At 46.4% G+C, this 22,403-nt stretch overlaps 1 protein-coding gene across 9 annotated transcripts in view; it reads right to left on the bottom strand.

Moving 5' to 3' along the window:
- LOC125462699 (restin homolog) overlaps window positions 1-22,403 on the bottom strand; it is a 120,474-nt gene that overhangs the window by 6,784 nt on the left and 91,287 nt on the right. For 8 of the 9 annotated variants that reach the window (XM_059653493.1, XM_059653498.1, XM_059653500.1 and 5 more), the window contains 3 exons: window positions 18,881-19,073; window positions 17,410-17,539; window positions 14,190-14,271 (listed from right to left, as the gene is read on the bottom strand). In XM_059653493.1, coding sequence (XP_059509476.1) covers window positions 14,190-14,271; window positions 17,410-17,539; window positions 18,881-19,073 — 405 coding nt within the window. The remainder of the gene's footprint in view (window positions 1-14,189; window positions 14,272-17,409; window positions 17,540-18,880; window positions 19,074-22,403) is intronic. The other variant, XR_009447020.1, reaches the window with a different exon arrangement.

Genomic DNA, 22,403 nt, shown 5'->3' with positions numbered 1-22,403 from the left:
CGACCAGAACTGGACACAATATTCCAAGTGTGGTCTCACCAGGGTTTTGCAGAGCTGCAGCATAACCTCACGGCTCTTAAACTCGATCCCCCTGTTAATGAAAGCTAAAACACCATATACTTTCTTAACAACCTTATCCACTTGGGTGGCATCTTTGAGGGAGCTATGCACTTGAACACCAAGATCCCGCTGTTCCTCCACACTGCCGAGAATCCTGCCTTTAATCCTATATTCAGCATTTAAGTTCGACCTTACAAAATGCATCACTTTACATTTATCCAGGTTGAACTCCATCTGCCATTTCTCAGCCCAGCTCTGCATTCTGTCAATGTCTCGCTGAAGCCTGCAATAGCCCTCGATACTGTCAACGGCACCTCCAACCTTTGTGTCATCAGCAAACATACTAACCCACCCCTCAACCTCCTCATCCAAGTCATTTATAAAAACTACGAAGAGCAGAGGCCCAAGAACAGAGCCCTGCAGGACCCCACTCAGCACTGACCTCCAGGCAGAATACTTACCATCTACAACCACTCTCTGCCTCCTGTCTGCCAACCAATTCTGAATCCAGACAGCCAAATCACCCTGTATCCCATACCTCCTGACTTTATGAATGATACATGAAAAGAACAGTAGGAGACTTGGGCAACAAGTGAGACAGCCAATCACTGAAGGGTTCAGGATCACATGACTCTCCATTAGCTAATTTCCGCTTCCGGTCAAGGCAATTGCTTGAGACAGGTAATGCCACCAGAACAGGGAGGCTGCACAGGTTGGGGTTAAGGTTAGGACTGTGTGGGTTGGGGTTAGGGTTAGGGCTAGGGTTGGGGTGAGGGTTAGGGCTAGGGCTAGGGTTAGGGTTAAGGTTAGGGCTGTGCGGGTTGGGGTTGGTGTTAGGGCTGTGTGGGTTGAATTTGGGTTAGGGCTGTGTGGATTGGAGTTAGATTTAGGGTTAGTGCTGTGTGCGTTCGGGTTAGTGCTGTGTAGGTTTGGGTTAAGGTCAGGGCTGTGTGGGTTGGGGTCAGGGTTAGGGCTGTGTGGGTTGGGGTCAGGGTTAGGGCTGTGCCGGTTGGGGTCAGGGTTAGGGCTGTGCCGGTTGGGGTCAGGGTCAGGGCTGTGTGGGTTGGGGTCAGGGTTAGGGCTGTGTGGGTTGGGGTCAGGGTTAGGGCTGTGTGTGTTGGGGTTAGGGTTAGGGCTGTGTGTGTTGGGGTCAGGGTTAGGGCTGTGCGGGTTGGGGTCAGGGTTAGGGCTGTGTGTGTTGGGGTCAGGGTTAGGGCTGTGTGGGTTGGGGTCAGGGTTAGGGCTGTGCGGGTTGGGGTCAGGGTTAGGGCTGTGCTGGTTGGGGTCAGGGTTAGGGCTGTGTGTGTTGGGGTTAGGGTCAGGGTTAGGGCTGTGTGTGTTGGGGTTAGGGTCAGGGTTAGGGCTGTGTGTGTTGGGGTTAGGGTCAGGGTTAGGGCTGTGTGTGTTGGGGTTAGGTTCGGGGCTGTGTCGGTTCGGGTTAGGGTTAGGGCTGTGTGGGTTGGGGTTAGGGTTAGGGCTGTGTGGGTTAGGGTTAGGGCTGTGTCGGTTCGGGTTAGAGTCAGGGCTGTGGGGTTGGGGTTAGAACATAGAACATAGAACATAGAACAGTACAGCACAGAACAGGCCCTTCAGCCCACAATGTTGTGCCGACCATTGATCCTCATGTATGCACCCTCAGATTTCTGTGACCATATGCATGTCCAGCAGTCTCTTAAATGACCCCAATGACCTTGCTTCCACAACTGCTGCTGGCAACGCATTCCATGCTCTCACAACTCTCTGTGTAAAGAACCCGCCTCTGACATCCCCTCCATACGTTCCTCCAACCAGCTTAAAACTATGACCCCTCGTGCTAGCCATTTCTGCCCTGGGAAATAGTCTCTGGCTATCAACTCTATCTATGCCTCTCACTATCTTAGGGTTAGGGTTAGGGTTAGGGCTGTGTCGGTTCGGGTTAGAGTCAGGGCTGTGTGGGTTGGGGTTAGGGTTAGGGCTGTGTGTGTTGGGGTTAGGGTTAGGGTTAGGGCTGTGTGTGTTGGGGTTAGAGTTAGGGCTGTGTGTGTTGGGGTTAGGGTTAGGGTTAGGGCTGTGTGTGTTGGGGTTAGGGTTAGGGTTAGGGCTGTGTGTGTTGGGGTTAGGGTTAGGGTTAGGGCTGTGTGTGTTGGGGTTAGGGTTAGGGTTAGGGCTGTGTGTGTTGGGGTTAGGGTTAGGGTTAGGGCTGTGTGTGTTGGGGTTAGGGTTAGGGTTAGGGCTGTGTGTGTTGGGGTTAGGGTTAGGGTTAGGGCTGTGTGTGTTGGGGTTAGAGTTAGGGCTGTGTGGGTTGGGGTTAGGGTTAGGGCTGTGCGGTTAGGGTTAGGGTTAAGGCTGTTTGTGTTAGGTTTAGGGTTAGGGCTGAGCGGGTTGATGTTAGCGTTAGGACTGTGAAGGTTGGGGTTAGGGTTCGGGCTGTGTGTGTTAGGTTTAGGGTTAGGGTTAGTGCTGTATGGATTCGGGTTAGGGCTGTGCGGGTTGGGGTTGGGGTTAGGATTAGGGCTGTGTGGGTTGGGGTTAGGGTTAGGGCTGTACGGGTTGGGGTTAGGGATGTGTGGGTTGGGGTTGGGTTTTGTCGACTGAACTTAGGTTTCAGAGGTACCTGTTTATGAAGAGGTACCTCAGAGTCAGGAAGTGCTGTTTTTCCCCACCCTGACCTTTTCAGCACCAGCCTTACCCCACTCACCAAGCCCAGCACTAACAAGTCCCTACCCCATGTGTTTAGATGACTCCCACTGCCAATCATCTCCCTGCAGCAACGACAAGTTTCCAGGGGGATCTGTAAGCTCAATTCCCCATCATTGTCCCTCACTCAGCCCCATTCCACCTCTAAATTCCCCCCACTACCATGATTCGCCATCACTATCCTCCCCAACAGCCCCAATTCTCTGTTGCTATTCACCCCCAAATCCCTGGTTCTCCATTGATATTCCCCCTTCCCACAATTTCCCATCAATATCTCTCCCATCCCCGATTCACTGTCAATATCTCCATATCTCTATTCTCTGTCAATATCCTCCCCCAGACCCAAACCTCATCAACATTTCCTAAATACCCAATGACCCTTCATTTAAATTCATGATCTGCATTTCCCACTTGATGACCTCCCCCGAGACTCCCTATCAATGAGTCCTATTTCCCCATTAATTAAACCCCTCCCCATTTATCACATTCCTCCACCTATTCTACTATCTATCAAAGTTCCTTCATCTCTGATTTTGTCAAGCCTGAATCCTCGAAGTATTGCCCCTTAATGTTTGCACTTACTCTCTTACTGTCCTGTTAGCATACTGGTACCGCACTATTTATGATATAATATTCACACTACAGCATAGACGTACTGTCATATTAACACGCTGCCCCATTGCGGTACTGTCACTTTAACACACAAACCCATAGTGGTTTGGTCTCTTTAAAACACTGGCCCAGAGAGGGACTGTCACTTTAACACACAGACCCATACAGGTACTGTCACTTTAACACACTGCCCCATACAGATACTGTCGCTTTAACACACAGACCCATAGAGGTCCTGTCACTTTAACACACTGCCCCATACAGGTACTGTCACTTTAACACACTGGCCCATACAGGTACTGTCACTTTAACTCACTGACCCATAGACGTACTGTCACTTTAACACACTGACCCATTACAGGTCCTGTCACTTCAACACACTGACCCACAGAGGTACAGTCACTTGACCACACTGCCCCATAGAGGTACTTTTTCATTTTAGCACACAATCCCAGACATTTCCTGTCACTTTAAAACACTGCCCCATACAGGTACTGTCACTTTAACACACTGCCCCATACAGATACTGTCACTTTAACACGCTGACCCATACAGGTCCTGTCACTTTAACACACTGCCCCATACAGGCACTCTCACTTTAACACACTGTCCCATACAGGTACTGTCACTTTAACACACTGCCCCATACAGGTCCTGTCAATTTAACACACTGACCCATTACAGGCACTGTCACTTCAACACACTGACCCATACAGGTACTGTCACTTTAACACACTGACCCATGCAGATACTGTCACTTTAACACGCTGACCCATGCAGGTACTGTCACTTTAACACACTGGCACATACAGATACTGTCACTTTAACACACTGCCCCATACAGGTCTTGTCACTTTAACACACTGACCCATTACAGGTACTGTCACTTCAACACACTGACCCATACAGGTACTGTCACTTTAACACACTGCCCCATAGACGTACTGTCACTTTAACACACTGACCCATATAGGTACTGTCACTTTAACACACAATCCCATACAGGTACTGTCACTTTAACACACTGGCCCATAGACGTACTGTCACTTTAACACACTGGCCATTACAGGTGCTCTCACTTTACCACACTGACCCACAGAGGTCCTGTCACTTTAACACACTGACCCATTACAGGTCCTGTCACTTCAATACACTGACCCACAGAGGTACAGTCACTTGACCACACTGCCCCACAGAGGTACTTTCATTTTAGCACACAATCCCAGACATTTCCTGTCACTTTAAAACACTGCCCCATACAGGTACTGTCACTTTAACACACTGACCCATACAGGTCCTGTCACTTTAACACACTGCCCCAGACAGGCACTCTCACTTTAACACACTGTCCCATACAGGTCCTGTCAATTTAACACACTGACCCATTACAGGTACTGTCACTTCAACACACTGACCCATACAGGTACTGTCACTTTAACACACTGCCCCATAGACGTACTGTCACTTTAACACACTGACCCATGCAGATACTGTCACTTTAACACACTGGCACATACAGATACTGTCACTTTAACACATTGGCACATACAGGTCCTGTCACTGTAACACACTGAAGATTACAGGTCCTGTCACTTTAATACACTGACCCATACAGGTCCTGTCACTTCAACACATTGACCCATTACAGGTCCTGTCACTTTAACACTCTGTCCCATACAGGTACTGTCACTTTAACACACTGCCCCATACAGGCACTCTCACTTTAACACGCTGACCCATAGACGTACTGTCACTTAAACACGCTGACCCATGCAGATACTGTCACTTTAACACACTGGCACATACAGATACTGTCACTTTAACACACTGTCCCATACAGGTACTGTCACTTTAACACACTGCCCCATACAGGTCTTGTCACTTTAACACACTGACCCATTACAGGTACTGTCACTTAAACACACTGACCCATACAGGTACTGTCACTTTAACACACTGACCCATACAGGTCCTGTCACTTTAACACACTGGCCCATACAGATACTGTCACTTTAACTCACTGGCACATACAGGTCCTGTCACTTTAACACACTGACCCACAGAGGTCCTGTCACTGTAACACACTGACCCATTACAGGTCCTGTCACTTTAACACACTGGCCCACAGAGGTTCTGTCACTGTAACACACTGTCCCATTACAGGTCCTGTCACTTTAACACACTGGCCCATAGTGGTACTGTCACTTTAACACACTGACCCATTACAGGTCCTGTCACTTTAACACACTGACCCATATAGGTCCTGTCTCTTTAACACACTGCCCCATACAGATCCTGTCACTTTAACACACAATCCCATACAGGTCCTGTCACTTTAACACACTGGCCCATTACAGGTCCTGTCACTTTAATACACAAACCCATACAGGTACTGTCACTTTAACACACTGACCCATTACAGGTCCTGTCACTTAAACACACTGACCCATACAGGTACTGTCACTTTAACACACTGACCCACGGAGGTCCTCTCACTTTAACACACTGGCACATACAGATACTGTCACTTTAACACACTGTCCCATACAGGTACTGTCACTTTAACACTCTGCCCCATACAGGTCTTGTCACTTTAACACACTGACCCATTACAGGTACTGTCACTTAAACACACTGACCCATACAGGTACTGTCACTTTAACACTCTGCCCCATACAGGTCTTGTCACTTTAACACACTGACCCATTACAGGTACTGTCACTTAAACACACTGACCCATACAGGTACTGTCACTTTAACACACTGACCCATACAGGTCCTGTCACTTTAACACACTGGCCCATACAGATACTGTCACTTTAAGTCACTGGCACATACAGGTCCTGTCACTTTAACACACTGACCCACAGAGGTCCTGTCACTGTAACACACTGGCCCATACAGGTCCTGTCACGTGAACACACTGACCCATAGACGTACTGTCACTTTAAAACACTGCCCCATGTAGGTACTGTCACTTTAACACACAATCCCATACAGGTACTGTCACTTTAATACACTGGCCCATACAAGTCCTGTCACTTTAACACACTGACCCACGGAGGTCCTCTCACTTTAACACACTGGCACATACAGATACAGTCACTTTAACACACTGTTCCATACAGATACTGTCACTTTAACACACTGACCCACAGAGGTACTGTCACTTTAACACACTGGCCATTACAGGTGCTCTCACTTTACCACACTGCCCCATACAGATACTGTCACTTTAACACACTGACCCATACAGGCACTGTCACCTTAACACACTGCCCCATACAGGTCCTGTCAATTTAACACACTGGCCCATACAGGTCCTGTCACTTTAACACGCTGACCCATAGACATACTGTCACTTTAACACACTGACCCATGCAGATACTGTCACTTTAACACACTGGCGCATACAGATACTGTCACTTTAACACATTAGCACATACAGGTCCTGAGACTGTAACACACTGAAGATTACAGGTCCTGTCACTTTAATACACTGACCCATACAGGTCCTGTCACTTCAACACACTGTCCCATATAGATACAGTCACTTTAACACTCTGTCCCTTACAGGTCCTGTCACTTTAACACACTGACCCATTACAGGTCCTGTCACTTTAACACACTGACCCACAGAGGTCTTGTCACTGTAACACACTGTCCCATATAGATACTGTCACTTTAACACTTTGTCCCTTACAGGTCCTGTCACTTTAACACACTGACCCATATAGGTCCTGTCTCTTTAACACACTGCCCCCTACAGGTCCTGTCACTTTAACACACAATCCCATACAGGCCCTGTCACTTTAAGACACTGGCACATACAGATACTGTCACTTTAACACACTGACCCATTACAGGTCCTGTCACTTTAACACACTGACCCATACAGGTCCTGTCACTTTAACACACTGACACATAGACGTACTGTCACTTTAACACACTGGCACATACAGATACAGTCACTTTAACACACTGTTCCATACAGATACTGTCACTTTAACACACTGACCCACAGAGGTCTTGTCACTGTAACACACTGGCACATACAGATACTGTCACTTTAACACACTGTTCCATACAGATACTGTCACTTTAACACACTGACCCACAGAGGTCCTGTCACTTTAACACACTGGCCCATAGTGGTACTGTCACTTTAACACACTGACCCATATAGGTCCTGTCTCTTTAACACACTGCCCCATACAGGTCCTGTCACTTTAACACACAATCCCATACAGGCCCTGTCACTTTAACACACTGGCACATACAGATACTGTCACTTTAACACACTGCACCTTACAGGTACTGTCACTGTAACAAACAAACCAATACAGGTACTGTCACTTTAACACACTGCCCCATACAGATACTGTCACTTTAACTCACTGGCACATACAGGTCCTGTCACTTTAACACACTGCCCCATACAGATACTGTCACTTTAACACACTGGCCCATATAGGTACTGTCAGTTTAACAAACTGCCCCTTACAGGTCCTGTCACGTGAACACACTGACCCATAGACGTACTGTCACTTTAACACACAATCCCATACAGGTACTGTCACTTTAATACACTGGCCCATACAGGTACTGTCACTTTAACACGCTGGCACATAGTGGTACTGTCGCTTTAACACACTGAAGATTACAGGTCCTGTTACTTCAACACACTGGCCCATACAGGTCCTGTCACTTTAACACACAATCCCATACAGGTCCTGTCACTTTAACACACTGGCACATAGTGGTACTGTCACTTTAACACACTGGCCATTTCAGGTGCTCTCACTTTACCACACTGCCCCATACAGATACTGTCACTTTAACACACTGACCCATACAGGTACTGTCACTTTAACACGCTGACCCATAGACGTACTGTCACTTTAACACACCGGCACATACAGATTCTGTCACTTTAACACACTGGCACATACAGATACTGTCACTTTAACACATTAGCACATACAGGTCCTGAGACTGTAACACACTGAAGATTACAGGTCCTGTCACTTTAATACACTGACCCATACAGGTCCTGTCACTTCAACACACTGTCCCATATAGATACTGTCACTTTAACACACTGGCCCATACAAGTCCTGTCACTTTAACACACTGACCCATTACAGGTCCTGTCAGTTCAACACACTGACCCACAGAGGTACTGTCACTTTAACACACTGATCCATTACAGGTCCTGTCACTTTAACACACTGACCCATAGACGTACTGTCACATTAACACACTGACCCATATAGGGCCTGTCTCTTTAACACACTGCCCCATACAGGTCCTGTCACTTTAACACACAATCCCAGACAGGTCCTGTCACTTTAACACACTGGCCCATACAAGTTCTGTCACTTTAACACACTGGCCCATACAGGTCCTGTCACTTTAACACACTGACCCACAGAGGTGCTGTCACTTTAACACACTGACCCATATAGGTCCTGTCACTTTAACACACAATCCCATACAGGTACTGTCACTTTAATACACTGGCCCATACAGGTACTGTCACTTTAACACAGTGTCCCATAGAGGTACTGTCACTTTAACGCACTGGCCATTACAGGTGCTCTCACTTTAACACACTGACCCATAGTGGTCCTGTCACTTTACCACACTAGTTCATACAGGTACTGTCACTGTAACACACTGACCCTTAGACGTACTGTCACTTTAACACACTGACCCATATACGTCCTGTCACTTTAACACACTGACTCATAGACGTACTGTCACTGTAACACACTGCCCCATACAGGTACTGTCACTTTAACACACTGGCCCATACAGGTACTGTCACTTTAACACGCTGACCCATTGAGGTACTGTCACTTTAACGCATTGACCCACAGAGGTACTGTCACTTTAACACACTGACCCATACAGGTCCTGTAACTTTAACACACTGACCCACAGAGATCCTGTCACTTTAACACACTGACCCATTACAGGTCCTGTCACTTCAATACACTGACCCACAGAGGTACTGTCACATTAAAACACTGACCCATAGTGGTACTGTCACTTTAACACACTGACCCATAGACGTACTATCACTTTAACACACTGACCCATTACAGGTAGTGTCACTTTAACACACTGACCCATACAGATACTGTCACTTTAACACACAATCCCATATAGGTACTGTCTCTTTAACACACTGCCCCATACAGGTCCTGTAACTTTAACACACTGACCCACAGAGGTCCTGTCACTTTAACACACTGTCCCATACAGGTCCTGTCACTTTAACACACTGACCCACAGAGGTACTATCACATTAACACACAGACCCATAGTGGTACTGTCACTTTAACACACTGACCCACAGAGATCCTGTCACTGTAACACACTGTCCCATTACAGGTCCTGTCACTTTAACACACTGACCCATTACATGTCCTGTCACTTTAACACACTGACCGACAGAGGTCCTGTCACTTTAACACACTGGCACATACAGGTACTGTCACTTTAACACACTGACCCATCACAGGTCCTGTCACTGTAACACACTGATCCATAGACGTACTGTCACTTTAACACAATGACCCATAGAAGTACTGTCACTTTAACACACTGACCCATACAGATACTGTCACTTTAACACACTGACCCATACAGGTCCTGTCACTTTAACACACTGGCCCATACAGGTACTGTCACTTTAACACACTGACCCATATAGGTACTGTCACTTTAACACACTGTCCCATACTGGCGCTGTAACTTTAACACACTGACCCATAGACGTACTGTCACTTTAATACACTGACCCATAGAAGTACTGTCACTTTAACACACTGACCCATAGACGTATTGTCACTTTAACACACTGACCCATTGAGGTACTGTCACTTTAACGCATTGATCCACAGAGGTCCTGTCACTTTAACACACTGACCCACAGAGGTACTGTCACTTTAACACAATGACCCATTACAGGTCCTGTCACTGTAACACACTGACCCATAGACGTACTGTCACTTTAACACTCTGGCCCATAGAGGTACTGTCACTTTAACACACTGACCCATACAGGTCCTGTCACTTTAACACACTGCCCCATACAGGTACTGTAACTTTAACACACTGCCCCATACAGGTACTGTCACTTTAATACACTGACCCATAGAAGTATTGTCACTTTAACACACTGGCCCATACAGGTACTGTCACTTTAACACACTGACCCATAGACGTACTGTCACTTTAACGCATTGACCCACTTGGGTCCTGTCACTTTAACACACTTACCCACAGACGTACTGTCACTTTAACACAATGACCCATACAGATACTGTCACTTTAACACACTGACCCATACAGGTCCTGTCACTTTAACACACCGGCCCATACAGGTACTGTCACTTTAACATACTGACCCATAGACGCACTGTCACTTTAACACACAGTCCCATACAGCTCCTGTCACTTTAACACACTGCCCCATACAGGTACTGTAACTTTAACACACTGACCCATAGACGTACTGTCACTTTAATACACTGACGCACAGAAGTATTGTCACTTTAACACACTGGCCCATACAGGTACTGTCACTTTAACACGCTGGCACATAGTGGTACTGTCACTTTAACACACTGAAGATTACAGGTCCTGTCACTTCAACACACTGGCCCATACAGGTCCTGTCACTTTAACACACTGGCGCATAGACGTACTGTCACTTTAACACACTGACCCATACAGGTCCTGTCACTTTAACACACTGACCCACAGAGGTCCTGTCACTGTAACACACTGACCCATTACAGGTCCTGTCACTTTAACACACTGACCCACAGAGGTCCTGTCACTGTAACACACTGTCCCATTACAGGTCCTGTCACTTTAACACACTGACCCACGGAGATCCTGTCACTTTAACACACTGGCACATACAGATACTGTCACTTTAACACACTGACCAACAGAGGTCTTGTCACTGTAACACACTGTCCCATTACAGGTCCTGTCACTTTAACACACTGGCCCATAGTGGTACTGTCACTTTAACACACTGACCCATTACAGGTCCTGTCACTTTAACACACTGACCCATATAGGTCCTGTCTCTTTAACACACTGCCCCATACAGGTCCTGTCACTTTAACACATAATCCCATACAGGTCCTGTCACTTTAACATACTGGCCCATTACAGGTCCTGTCACTTTAATACACTGACCCATACAGATACTGTCACTTTAACACACTGCCCCTTACAGGTACTGTCACTGGAACACACAAACCCATACAGGTACAGTCACTTTAACACACTGAAGATTACAGGTCCTGTCACTTCAACACACTGGCCCATACAGGTCCTGTCACTTTAACACACTGGCCCATACAGGTCCTGTCACTTTAACACACTGGCGCATAGATGTACTGTCACTTTAACACACTGGCCCATACAGGTACTGTCACTTTAACTCACTGACCCATAGACGTACAGTCACTTTAACACACTGGCCATTACAGGTGCTCTCACTTTGCCACACTGCCCCATACAGATACTGTCACTTTATCACACTGACCCATACAGGTCCTGTAACTTTAACACACTGACCCACAGATGTACTGTCACTTTAATACACTGACCCATACAGGTCCTGTCACTTTAACACACTGACCCATAGACGTACTGTCACTTTAACACACTGACCCATACAGGTCCTGTCACTTTAACACACTGACCCACAGAGGTCCTGTCACTTTAACACACTGGCACATACAGATACTGTCACTTTAACACACTGACCCATTACAGGTCCTGTAACTTTAACACACTGACCCACAGAGGTCCTGTCACTATAACACACTGGCACATACAGGTACTGTCACTTTAACACACTGACCCATTACAGGTCCTGTAACTTTAACACACTGACCCACAGAGGTCCTGTCATTGTAACACACTGGCCCATACAGGTCCGGTCACTTTAACACACTGACCCATTACAGGTCCTGTCACTGTAACACACTGACCCATTACAGGTCCTGTCACTTTAACACACTGACCCACAGAGGTCCTGTCACTTTAACACACTGGCACATACAGATACTGTCACTTTAACACACTGACCCATTACAGGTCCTGTAACTTCAACACACTGACCCACAGAGGTCCTGTCACTATAACACACTGGCACATACAGGTACTGTCACTTTAACACACTGACCCATTACAGGTCCTGTCACTTCAATACACTGACCCACAGAGGTACTGTCACATTAGCACACTGACCCATAGTGGTACTGTCACTTTAACACACTGACCCATAGACGTACTGTCACTTTAACACACTGACCCATTAAAGGTAGTGTCACTTTAACACACTGACCCACAGAGGTCCTGTCACTTTAACACACTGGCACATACAGGTACTGTCACTTTAACACACTGTCCCATACAGGTGCTGTAACTTTAACACACTGACCCATAGACGTACTGTCACTTTAATACACTGACCCATAGAAGTATTGTCACTTTAACACACTGGCCCATACAGGTACTGTCACTTTAACACACTGACCCATAGACGTACTGTCACTTTAACACACTGACCCATAGAGGTACTGTCACTTTAACGCATTGACCCACAGAGGTCCTGTCACTTTAACACACTGGCACATACAGGTTCTGTCACTTTAACACACTGACTCATAGACGTACTGTCACTTTAACACACTGACCCATAGAGGTACTGTCACTTTAACGCATTGACCCACAGAGGTCCTGTCACTTTCACACACTAGCACATACAGGTACTGTCACTTTAACGCATTGACCCACAGAGGTCCTGTCACTTTAACACACTAGCACATACAGGTACTGTCACTTTAACACACTGACCCATTACAGGTCCTGTCACTTTAACACACTGACCCATGCAGGTCCTGTCACTTTAACACACTGACCCATACAGGTCCTGTCACTTTAACGCACTGGCCCATTCAGGTCCTGTCACTTTAACACACTGACCCATACAGGTCCTGTCACTTTAACACACAGTCCCATACAGGTCCTGTCACTTTAACACACTGACCCATACAGGTCCTGTCACTTTAACACACTAACCCATACAGGTCCTGTCACTTTAACACACAGTCCCATACAGGTCCTGTCACTTTAACGCACTGGCCCATTCAGGTCCTGTCACTTTAACACACTGACCCATACAGGTCCTGTCACTTTAACACACTGCCCCATACAGGTCCTGTCACTTTAACACACAGTCCCATAGAGGTCCTGTCACTTTAACACACTAACCCATACAGGTCCTGTCACTTTAACACACTGACCCATACAGGTCCTGTCACTTTAACACACAGTCCCATACAGGTGCTCTCACTTTAACACACTGACCACGATGATTTGAGTTCCTTTAACGCACTGCTCGATTAACACATTGATCCCGAGAGGTACTGTTCCTTTAGCTGGAACACGCAGTTGTGCTGTCCCCCTTCACACATTGAAGGTTTGCTCCTTTTAACACATATTCCATTTACACTATGACTGCTGGGAGTGCTGTCCTTTTAATCTTTTGATGCCTGGGGTATTGTCCCTTTCACTGGCAGACCAAGGGGCAGTTCTGATGGAGGGTCACTGGACTCTGAACTGAAAACCCTGCTTTCACACCACAGATTCTGCCAGACCCCTCTGAGTTTCTCCAGCAGGTTTTTGACCTTGAGGTCATGGTCCATTATTTAACGGTTTCCAATCCTGTTATCCTTACACCAAGACTGTCTGTTGGTTGAGTACCTGAAGCCGTGCGCTGTTATTGGAGACCCGACACTCACCGCTCCTGTCCTGCAGTATCCCAGAGCTGAAGGGCAATATGTCTGTTGTCCACTGTCAAGGTCTTCACTCGATAGTCCATCCCTGCAATCATGGGGCAAGAGATCAGCAGCGGGCAGTGGGACAGGGAACAGTCCTCCTATTAGCAGCACTTTCCTCATCTTTGAGGAAAGATTTCCTTCACCGTAGGGCGAGGCCTACATCAATCTGATTACCGCAGTATCGCCAAGGTCAGGGGCTGGACCAGTTACTGTGAAACTCAAGCCTGGCCTAATCTAATGGCTGATCATATCACTGTGAGCACAACGATGTGCCACCCTCACACCAAGACCGCTCTGTCTCACACATCAAACAGCACATTCACTGAGTTAGGAAGGAATGGATTCAATCCAGAGACACAAACTCATCATCCAGGCTGACGTCCAGTCCTGCGGCCTATAACCTGGTGTTGTATAACTTTTGACTTTGACCACCCCAGTCCAACTTCGGCATCTCCAAATCAAGGGTTATTACTGACACCGATGTTTGTGTGTTCTTGCAGTGCACCAGTTGGCATGTGTGCTTTCAATGGACAGGTTCCACATTGTGGGATTGCAGTTACTTAAGTAGACTGCTGTCCTTTAAGGCAAAAATAGGACACACAGGAGATTTGTTCAGGCCATTTAAAGTGATGAAGGGCCCAGACTGACATAATCAGGAGGCCCATTCCAGTGGGTAAGTGGGTGATTAGCACAGGCTACAGGAGACTGTTTCCAATGGGTAAAGGGGTGATTAGCACAGGCTACAGGAGACCGTTTCCACTGGGTAAAGGGGTGATTAGCACAGGCTACAGGAGACTGTTTCCACTGGGTAAAGGGGTGATAAGCACAGGCTACAGGAGGCCGTTTCCAATGGGTAAAGGGGTGATAAGCACAGGCTAAAGGAGACCGTTTCCACTGGGTAAAGGGGTGATAAGCACAGGCTACAGGAGACACATTCCGATGGGTAAAGGGGTGACAAGCACAGGCTACAGGAGACTGTTTCCGATGCGTTAAGGGGTGATAAGCACAGGCTACAGGAGACACATTCCGATGGGTAAAGGGGTGACAAGCACAGGCTACAGGAGACACATTCCGATGGGTAAAGGGGTGACAAGCACAGGCTACAGGAGACACATTCCGATGGGTAAAGGGGTGACAAGCACAGGCTACAGGAGACTGTTTCCACTGGTTAATGGGGGTGACAAGCACAGGCTACAGGAGACTGTTTCCACTGGGTAAAGGGGTGATAAGCACAGGCTACAGGAGACTGTTTCCACTGGGTAAAGGGGTGATAAGCACAGGCTACAGGAGACTGTTTCCACTGGGTAAAGGGGTGATAAGCACAGGCTACAGGAGACCGTTTCCACTGGGTAAAGGGGTGATAAGCACAGGCTACAGGAGACCGTTTCCACTGGGTAAAGGGGTGATAAGCACAGGCTACAGGAGACTGTTTCCACTGGGTAAAGGGGTGATAAGCACAGGCTACAGGAGACCGTTTCCACTGGGTAAAGGGGTGATAAGCACAGGCTACAGGAGACTGTTTCCACTGGGTAAAGGGGTGATAAGCACAGGCTACAGGAGACTGTTTCCACTGGGTAAAGGGGTGATAAGCACAGGCTACAGGAGACCGTTTCCACTGGGTAAAGGGGTGATAAGCACAGGCTACAGATTGAAGACAAAGGACTTGAGGAAATGTGAAGGGAACAAACTTGTGGAAAAGCAGTGAGGCATTGGAATGCCTTGCTTTGAGTGGGTGGTAGATCCACGCTGAGCGGAAAACTTCGAATGGAAGTTACAATAAAACTTGAAGAACATTTAAAAAATACAGAGATATCGGGATGATTGAGGGAATGCGACTAAACAGATATCTCGCTGAAAGAAGTAGTGCAGACTCAATGGGCTGAATGGTTTCCTGCTTTTCTGTCTATTTAATTATTCTATGACCATGATCGATTACACTTGACAACTAATTTCATTGGCTTTAAACTCTCCAATGGTGAGAACAGGTACTTTATCAATTCAAGTCTTTCTTCTACCTACGTGCTCAGGGAACTCTATCTGACAATGATGTGTGTACGAAATTAAAATTCACACAACGCTGCACATATTCCCAGGGGATGTCAAAGTGATTGAGAGCAAACCAAACACTTTTGACATGTCTTCATTCTTCACATAGAACCAGAATTGTACACGGTAAGAGCCCATAAGTCTTGAACGAGACAGCTGGCCGACTTACCTAGTGTATGGGGGACTACTATTGGAAGGAAGAATTAAATCAATTAACATTAAAGGAACAGGCACTCATGTTAAAACCCATCGCCCACTATAACACTGGGCTTGAATATTACAATGGAGCTTTAAATCACCAATTCCTGGGTTTTGCTTCAGTTTCAGTTGTATCAATTTCACAGGCTAACATCTATATTTCACATGGTTAACCCTAACTAAGCTAGATAGCCCTGATAATGAAAACGTTCACTTCAAAATAATGTAGAAATGGCGCATGAAGGTTTCGGGCAATGGGGCCGTGAACATTTCCTCTGTTCTACTGTGGGACTGACTCAAATACAAACACCAGCTAAACTGCCAGTGTCCCAGAACTAACTCGGTCTGAAAGTGTTTCACTGACCCCACGCTAACGTTTGCGATTTAATCTGCTAGTGGATGATACTCTCTTAGAATACACTTCGTTGTTGATCTATGAGTGTTAACAAACTAGACTAGAGGGACTCTAACTCTGCATTGTCAAGTAACAATCTGCATTTGTGTCATTTTGTTTAGTACTTCATGGGTTAGAAGCATTGCTGGCTTGGCCAGCATTTCTTGCCCATCCCTAATTACCCACAGAGCAGTTAAGCATCAACCACATTGGTGTGGGGTTTGCAATCACATGTCCAAAACTGGGGAAGGATTGCAGATTTCCTTCCCTAAACGACACCAGTGAAGCTGATGCGAATTGAAATAACTCCACAGAGGCCAGTATCCCATCACTGTTTATTTACATGTGGAGAGTCCGTTTCTCTGGTCCAGCTCCCTCAGAGCCAGCTGTCAGAGCAAACAGGATGTCTCACACTCCTGTTTATATCTGTCAGCCAGGACTCTCTGATTGGGCCAGGTTAATAGCCCCAATCAGGGAACTCATATTCTACAACTTGGCTGACCTCATTACAGTCACTACAGGGACGATGCAGTGTTGCCATACCTACTGTGGAAGCTAGCCCAGGTTTGAAACTATTGTCATAAAACCGCTGAATGAAGGATGTTTTCCCAGTGTTGGCATTCCCAACAAACATGATGTTGTAGAGATGGTCAGGATCCTTGCTGCTTCCCACCTGTAAAACAGGAGGAGAGAATTTTATAAAAAGGAGGAACACAACTTCAGTTCACAGTGTTACTGCTCCTATAGTGCAGAGGACTACAGCAAACACCTTACTTCACAATTCAATACTGTCTCAAAACATTCTCTCATCTACCATTGTATCAGTGAGTCCAGACTGTTTGTTTTCGATCAGACATCACAAATCTCCTCACTCAGGAAGTACTGATTTAATATCATGCTCGGCACATTTACCTGTCATTGCTCCAAGCTTATCAAACTGAGTATGCTTGAACACACACAGGGTAATGTATTTACAGGAGAAAATAGCATTGGGTCATCGACCCACTAAGGATCAGGTGTTACAGGGATAAAGGGGTCCAAATAGTGGGATAATCCCAAAAATGATGCAATAATCCCAGCACAGTGCGGTAATCAACCAACACAGATAATCCCGAGATACACAGAGATATTCCTGAGGGACAGTGATAATCCCAGGCAGAGCTAAACCTCAAGGCAGGAGACTGCAGGGGCTTTCACATTAATTTTCAAACCCTTTCTTGCTGAAGGAGAAGTGCCAGAGGACTGGAGGATGGCTAAACAAACTGTGTACAACTTTCATTAGGCCGTAGTGAAGCTCAGATCACCACCATGTGATCGCACTGGACAGATGATTCACCAAGAAGTTGCCTGGACCAGGGTGACTCAGCTCTAAAGACAGGCTGGGGTTCTTTCCCTTAGAGTGCAGATGGCTGAGGGCGAGACTTCAGTGAGCTGTACAAGGTTCTGAGGGACATAGGCAGGGGAGGTAGGGAGAAACCTTCTCCCTTATTAGAGGGATCAATAACCAGGAGACATAGATTTAAAATAAGAGGCAGGAGGTTTGCAGGGAATTTAAGGAAAATTCCTTTCGCCCAGAGGGTGGACTGTACCTGGAACACAAACCCGAAAATGTTTTCAAAAGTGGGGAACCCCCATCACAACATTTAAGTCACATTTAGATGAGTAACTGAAACACTATAGCATGCCAGACTCCAGGCCAGCTACTGGAAAATGGGATTGAAACAGATAAGTGTTTGATAACCAGCATGGATACAACAGGCCAAAGGGCCTGCTATAATCCCAGGCAGTGAGCTAATTGCAAACAGTGCGATAATGGTCAGACAGTGGGGAGAATCTCTCTTCTAGTGATCTAAATTTCTCAGCCTCCGGACCTCTGTTGTCTGCTCGGGCCTTAGACTCCCTTTTCCCTCCTCAACACCCTAATCTCTCTCGAAGGTTGAGAGGAAGATCAACCACCTCCATGAGACTGAGGCTCTTCCCAGTGTGGACAGGCCTGCTCCCTGGGCCCAGCTACCTCTTTTATTCTCTCTTCTGCTCCGTCACTTCCTGAAGTTGCTGCTGGCTCCTCAGTGACTCCATCTACATCATCGCCCGTCACCACGATCACATCCTGGCCTTCGACCGTCAGGTGAGCGAGTGCAGGGTCCCCTCCCAGGGGGGTCGGTTTTTGGGTCGCACGGCGTCGGATGGAGTGAGTTCGATGAAGTCTGAGAACCACGAATGACAGAGACAGAACACAGTTACAAGCAGCACAATTAAATCAACCTGTTATTGAAGGAGTATCACAAATGGTTAGACTATTATCAGCAGGAGGCCATTCAGCCCTCTCGGTCTACTAGCTTTCTAAATCAGTATCAAAATCAGTGTCATGACTTAGCACCATTCTCCCAACCTTTTTCCATACTGAACATTATTTTAATTTAGCTCATCATCTAAATTTTAAAAAAAAACCAATGGACCAATCACCATAGTCCTAAGCTTTAGATCTAGACATGACAAACACAATTACCAAGTCCTGCTCACTAACACCTGGGGGCTAGTGCCAACATTGGGAGAGCTGTCTCACAGGCTAGGTAACCAACAGCCTGACACAGTCGAACTCACAGAATCACACCTTACAGGCAATGTCCCAGACACCACTATCACCATCCCTGGGTACGTCCTGTCCCACTGACAGGGCAGACCCAGCAGAGGAGGGGGTAGCACAGTGGGATACAGTCAGGAGGGTGTTGCCCTGGGGGTCCTCAACATTGACTCTGGACCCCATAAAATCTCACGGCTCGAGGTCAAATATGGGCGAGGAAATCTCCTGCTGATTACAATGTACCATTCTCCCTAAGCTGATGAATCAATCCTCCTCCATGCTGAACAACATTTGGGAGAAACACTGAGCATGGCAAGGGTTGAGAATGTACTCTGTCTCAGACGGCCAAGCGCTGCTCGATAGCACCACTAACACTGAGATGTTTAGTAGGACGTGGCTGCTTGGCTAGTAGAGGGAGATAGTCTATTTTAACTCATTTCAACCAATCTACCTGTCACAGATTTGTCGATCTCTCTCAGTAATTGTAGCAGTGACCACCACACAGCCCTCACTGAGACATGGTCCTGGATTTACAATGTCCGTGCGTGCTCCAAATTAGCCATGCTTTCGTCAAGCTGTTTCAATTAATCTACAATATTGATATCTAACTGGTAATGTAGAAATGTGCCCAGCTATATCCCATCCCCAAACAAATTTAATCTGCCAATTACCATCCTATGAGTTGAGTTACAGACATTAGTAAATTCTTCGGCGTGCTTATTGTCGTCAAGCACCATCATGGATAACATATAAAAGAAAATCTGACACCAAACCACCAACGGAAATATTCGGACTCCCTCGCAGAGAGGGACAGAAAATTTTGACAATGGAATTCTGGAGCTTAGAGGCTCAGCAAGAGAAGGCCTGGTGACCAATGGGAAGAGCAGATGTGTTGTAGTTGATTTTCCAGATTTCCTTAGGTTCAGACTGGAACATAGCAAATACAAGCCCTGTATGCAAGAAAGCTGGAAGGCAGAAACAGGAAGCTATAGGCCAGTTAACGTGATGTCCATCATGGGGAAAGAGGTAGAACTGATCATGAAAAAAATTACATCTGTGCACCTAGAAAAGCAGGGAATCTGTAAGAGCCAGCAGAGTTTCATCAAAGAGAAGGAATGTTTAACCAATTTGTTGGAGTTGTTTGAAGGAATAACATATGCTGGTGGATAAAGGGAAGTCTGTGGAAATACTGTCATCATATTTCCAGGCGGCATTTGTTAAGATTATTGTGAAAAATAAAAGCTCACACTGTTTGGGGTCACATTAGCACAAACAGAAGATCAGCTGACTGGCAGAAAACACAGAGTAGGTGGAAATGGTATTTGCCTAATTGGTAGGATGCGAAGAGTGCTGTGACAAACAGCTTACATTATTCATGTTACTCTTTTCTGATCAATGGAAGAGATGGCCACAATAAAGTAAATGCTTTATTCTCTGCTCAATATAACACTGCTGGGAGATTTAATGGATTAAGCGAAAGGTTGCAAACCAGGGGTCTGTGCTAGGGCCAATTTACATCTAATGACATGGATGAGGGGAGTGAGAGTATTGTCACTAGGCAGCACAGAGATAGTTAGAAAGATAAGTTATGAAGAAGACATAAAGAGTTGTATAAAGTTATAAATAGGCTGAGGGAGCAGACAGCTGAAGCATAATGCGGGAAAATGTGAAGGTGCTGACTTTGGCAGAATGTAGAAAAATGGAGCAAGACAGCAGAATTCCAAGATTCAGGCATTCCTGTGTCGGAGACACACAATGTTAGTGTGCAGGTACAGCATGCAGTCAAGAAAAATGCTCGATGCCTTTACTAAGAGAGGAATTGAACATTTAATAAAAGTAAGAGTGTATTGCTTCACTTACACAGGGCATTGCGGAGTTCAAATCTCAGATACTATGTGCAGTTTTAGTCACCTTATTTAGAAAGACAGCAAATGCATTGGAAGCGCTTCAGAGGAGCTTCAGCAGATTGATGCCTGGAATGAGTGAGTTGTCATATGAGGAAAGGTTCGACAGGCTGGGCTTGTTATCCACTGGAGTTTAGAAGAGAAGGGGTGATTTGACTGAAGTGTATGAATCCCAAATTAGCATGATGAGATGGACGTGGAAAGGGTGTATTCTCTTTTGTGTTTGTTCACAACTAGGGGGCGCCCATCGACAACTGGGGGCACACATAGAGATGAGATGAACGCCTTTCCTCTTAGAGGGTGATGCAACTTTCGAAGTTTCCGTTTCTGAAAACGGTGGAGGCAGGGCCATTGAGGGCTTTTAAAACACAGGTGGGTAGATTCATGTCAGGCAGAGAATCCAGGGTCATCACAAGGGAGACAAGGGCCATTGCAGGGGAACCGAGGGGCATCGGAGAGGAATCATGCATCATTGGAGGGGAACAGAGGGTCATCGGGGGAAACTGAGGGCTATTGGAGGTAGATGGACAAAATAGGTCAAACATGATCTTATTGAATGGTGAAGCAGACTCGGGGGCCGAATGGCCTATTTCTGCTCCTATGTACTATTCTTGTATGATTAGAGGCAGCAACGCTTAAGAGGCTAGAGGTGGAGCAGTATGGATATCTCCATGTGTTTTGGTCAGGAGGAAATCACGGACTTAGGAGGGGAGTGAGCTATGGAGTGGTAAGTAACATGCACACTCCGCACACTACACACCATTTTCAACCATCTCCCCTTGATGTCCACTGTGTCCCCATCACGGCTATCAACACTTTGGGGGCTTACCATAGACGTGAAGTTAACCACCAGCATTGGGTTAGTCAATTACTAAAGTGGGTGAATGGAGAATGAATGAAAATGAAGTGATGACAGGTAGAACGAGTTAGTCCGATTCTCAAGGGTTGTCGACACATTTCAGTTCTTGTACTGAATCCATGTGTTGAAAAATCCCGTGTGACCTCTGACTTTCTGGTAGGCTTGGGGTGTTCTCAGGTAACTCTGGGAA

This window comes from Stegostoma tigrinum, chromosome 21 (genome assembly GCF_030684315.1).
Source record: "Stegostoma tigrinum isolate sSteTig4 chromosome 21, sSteTig4.hap1, whole genome shotgun sequence".
NCBI classification, from domain to species: Eukaryota; Metazoa; Chordata; class Chondrichthyes; order Orectolobiformes; family Stegostomatidae; genus Stegostoma; species Stegostoma tigrinum.
This window is presented reverse-complemented; position numbering and strand designations above follow the sequence as displayed.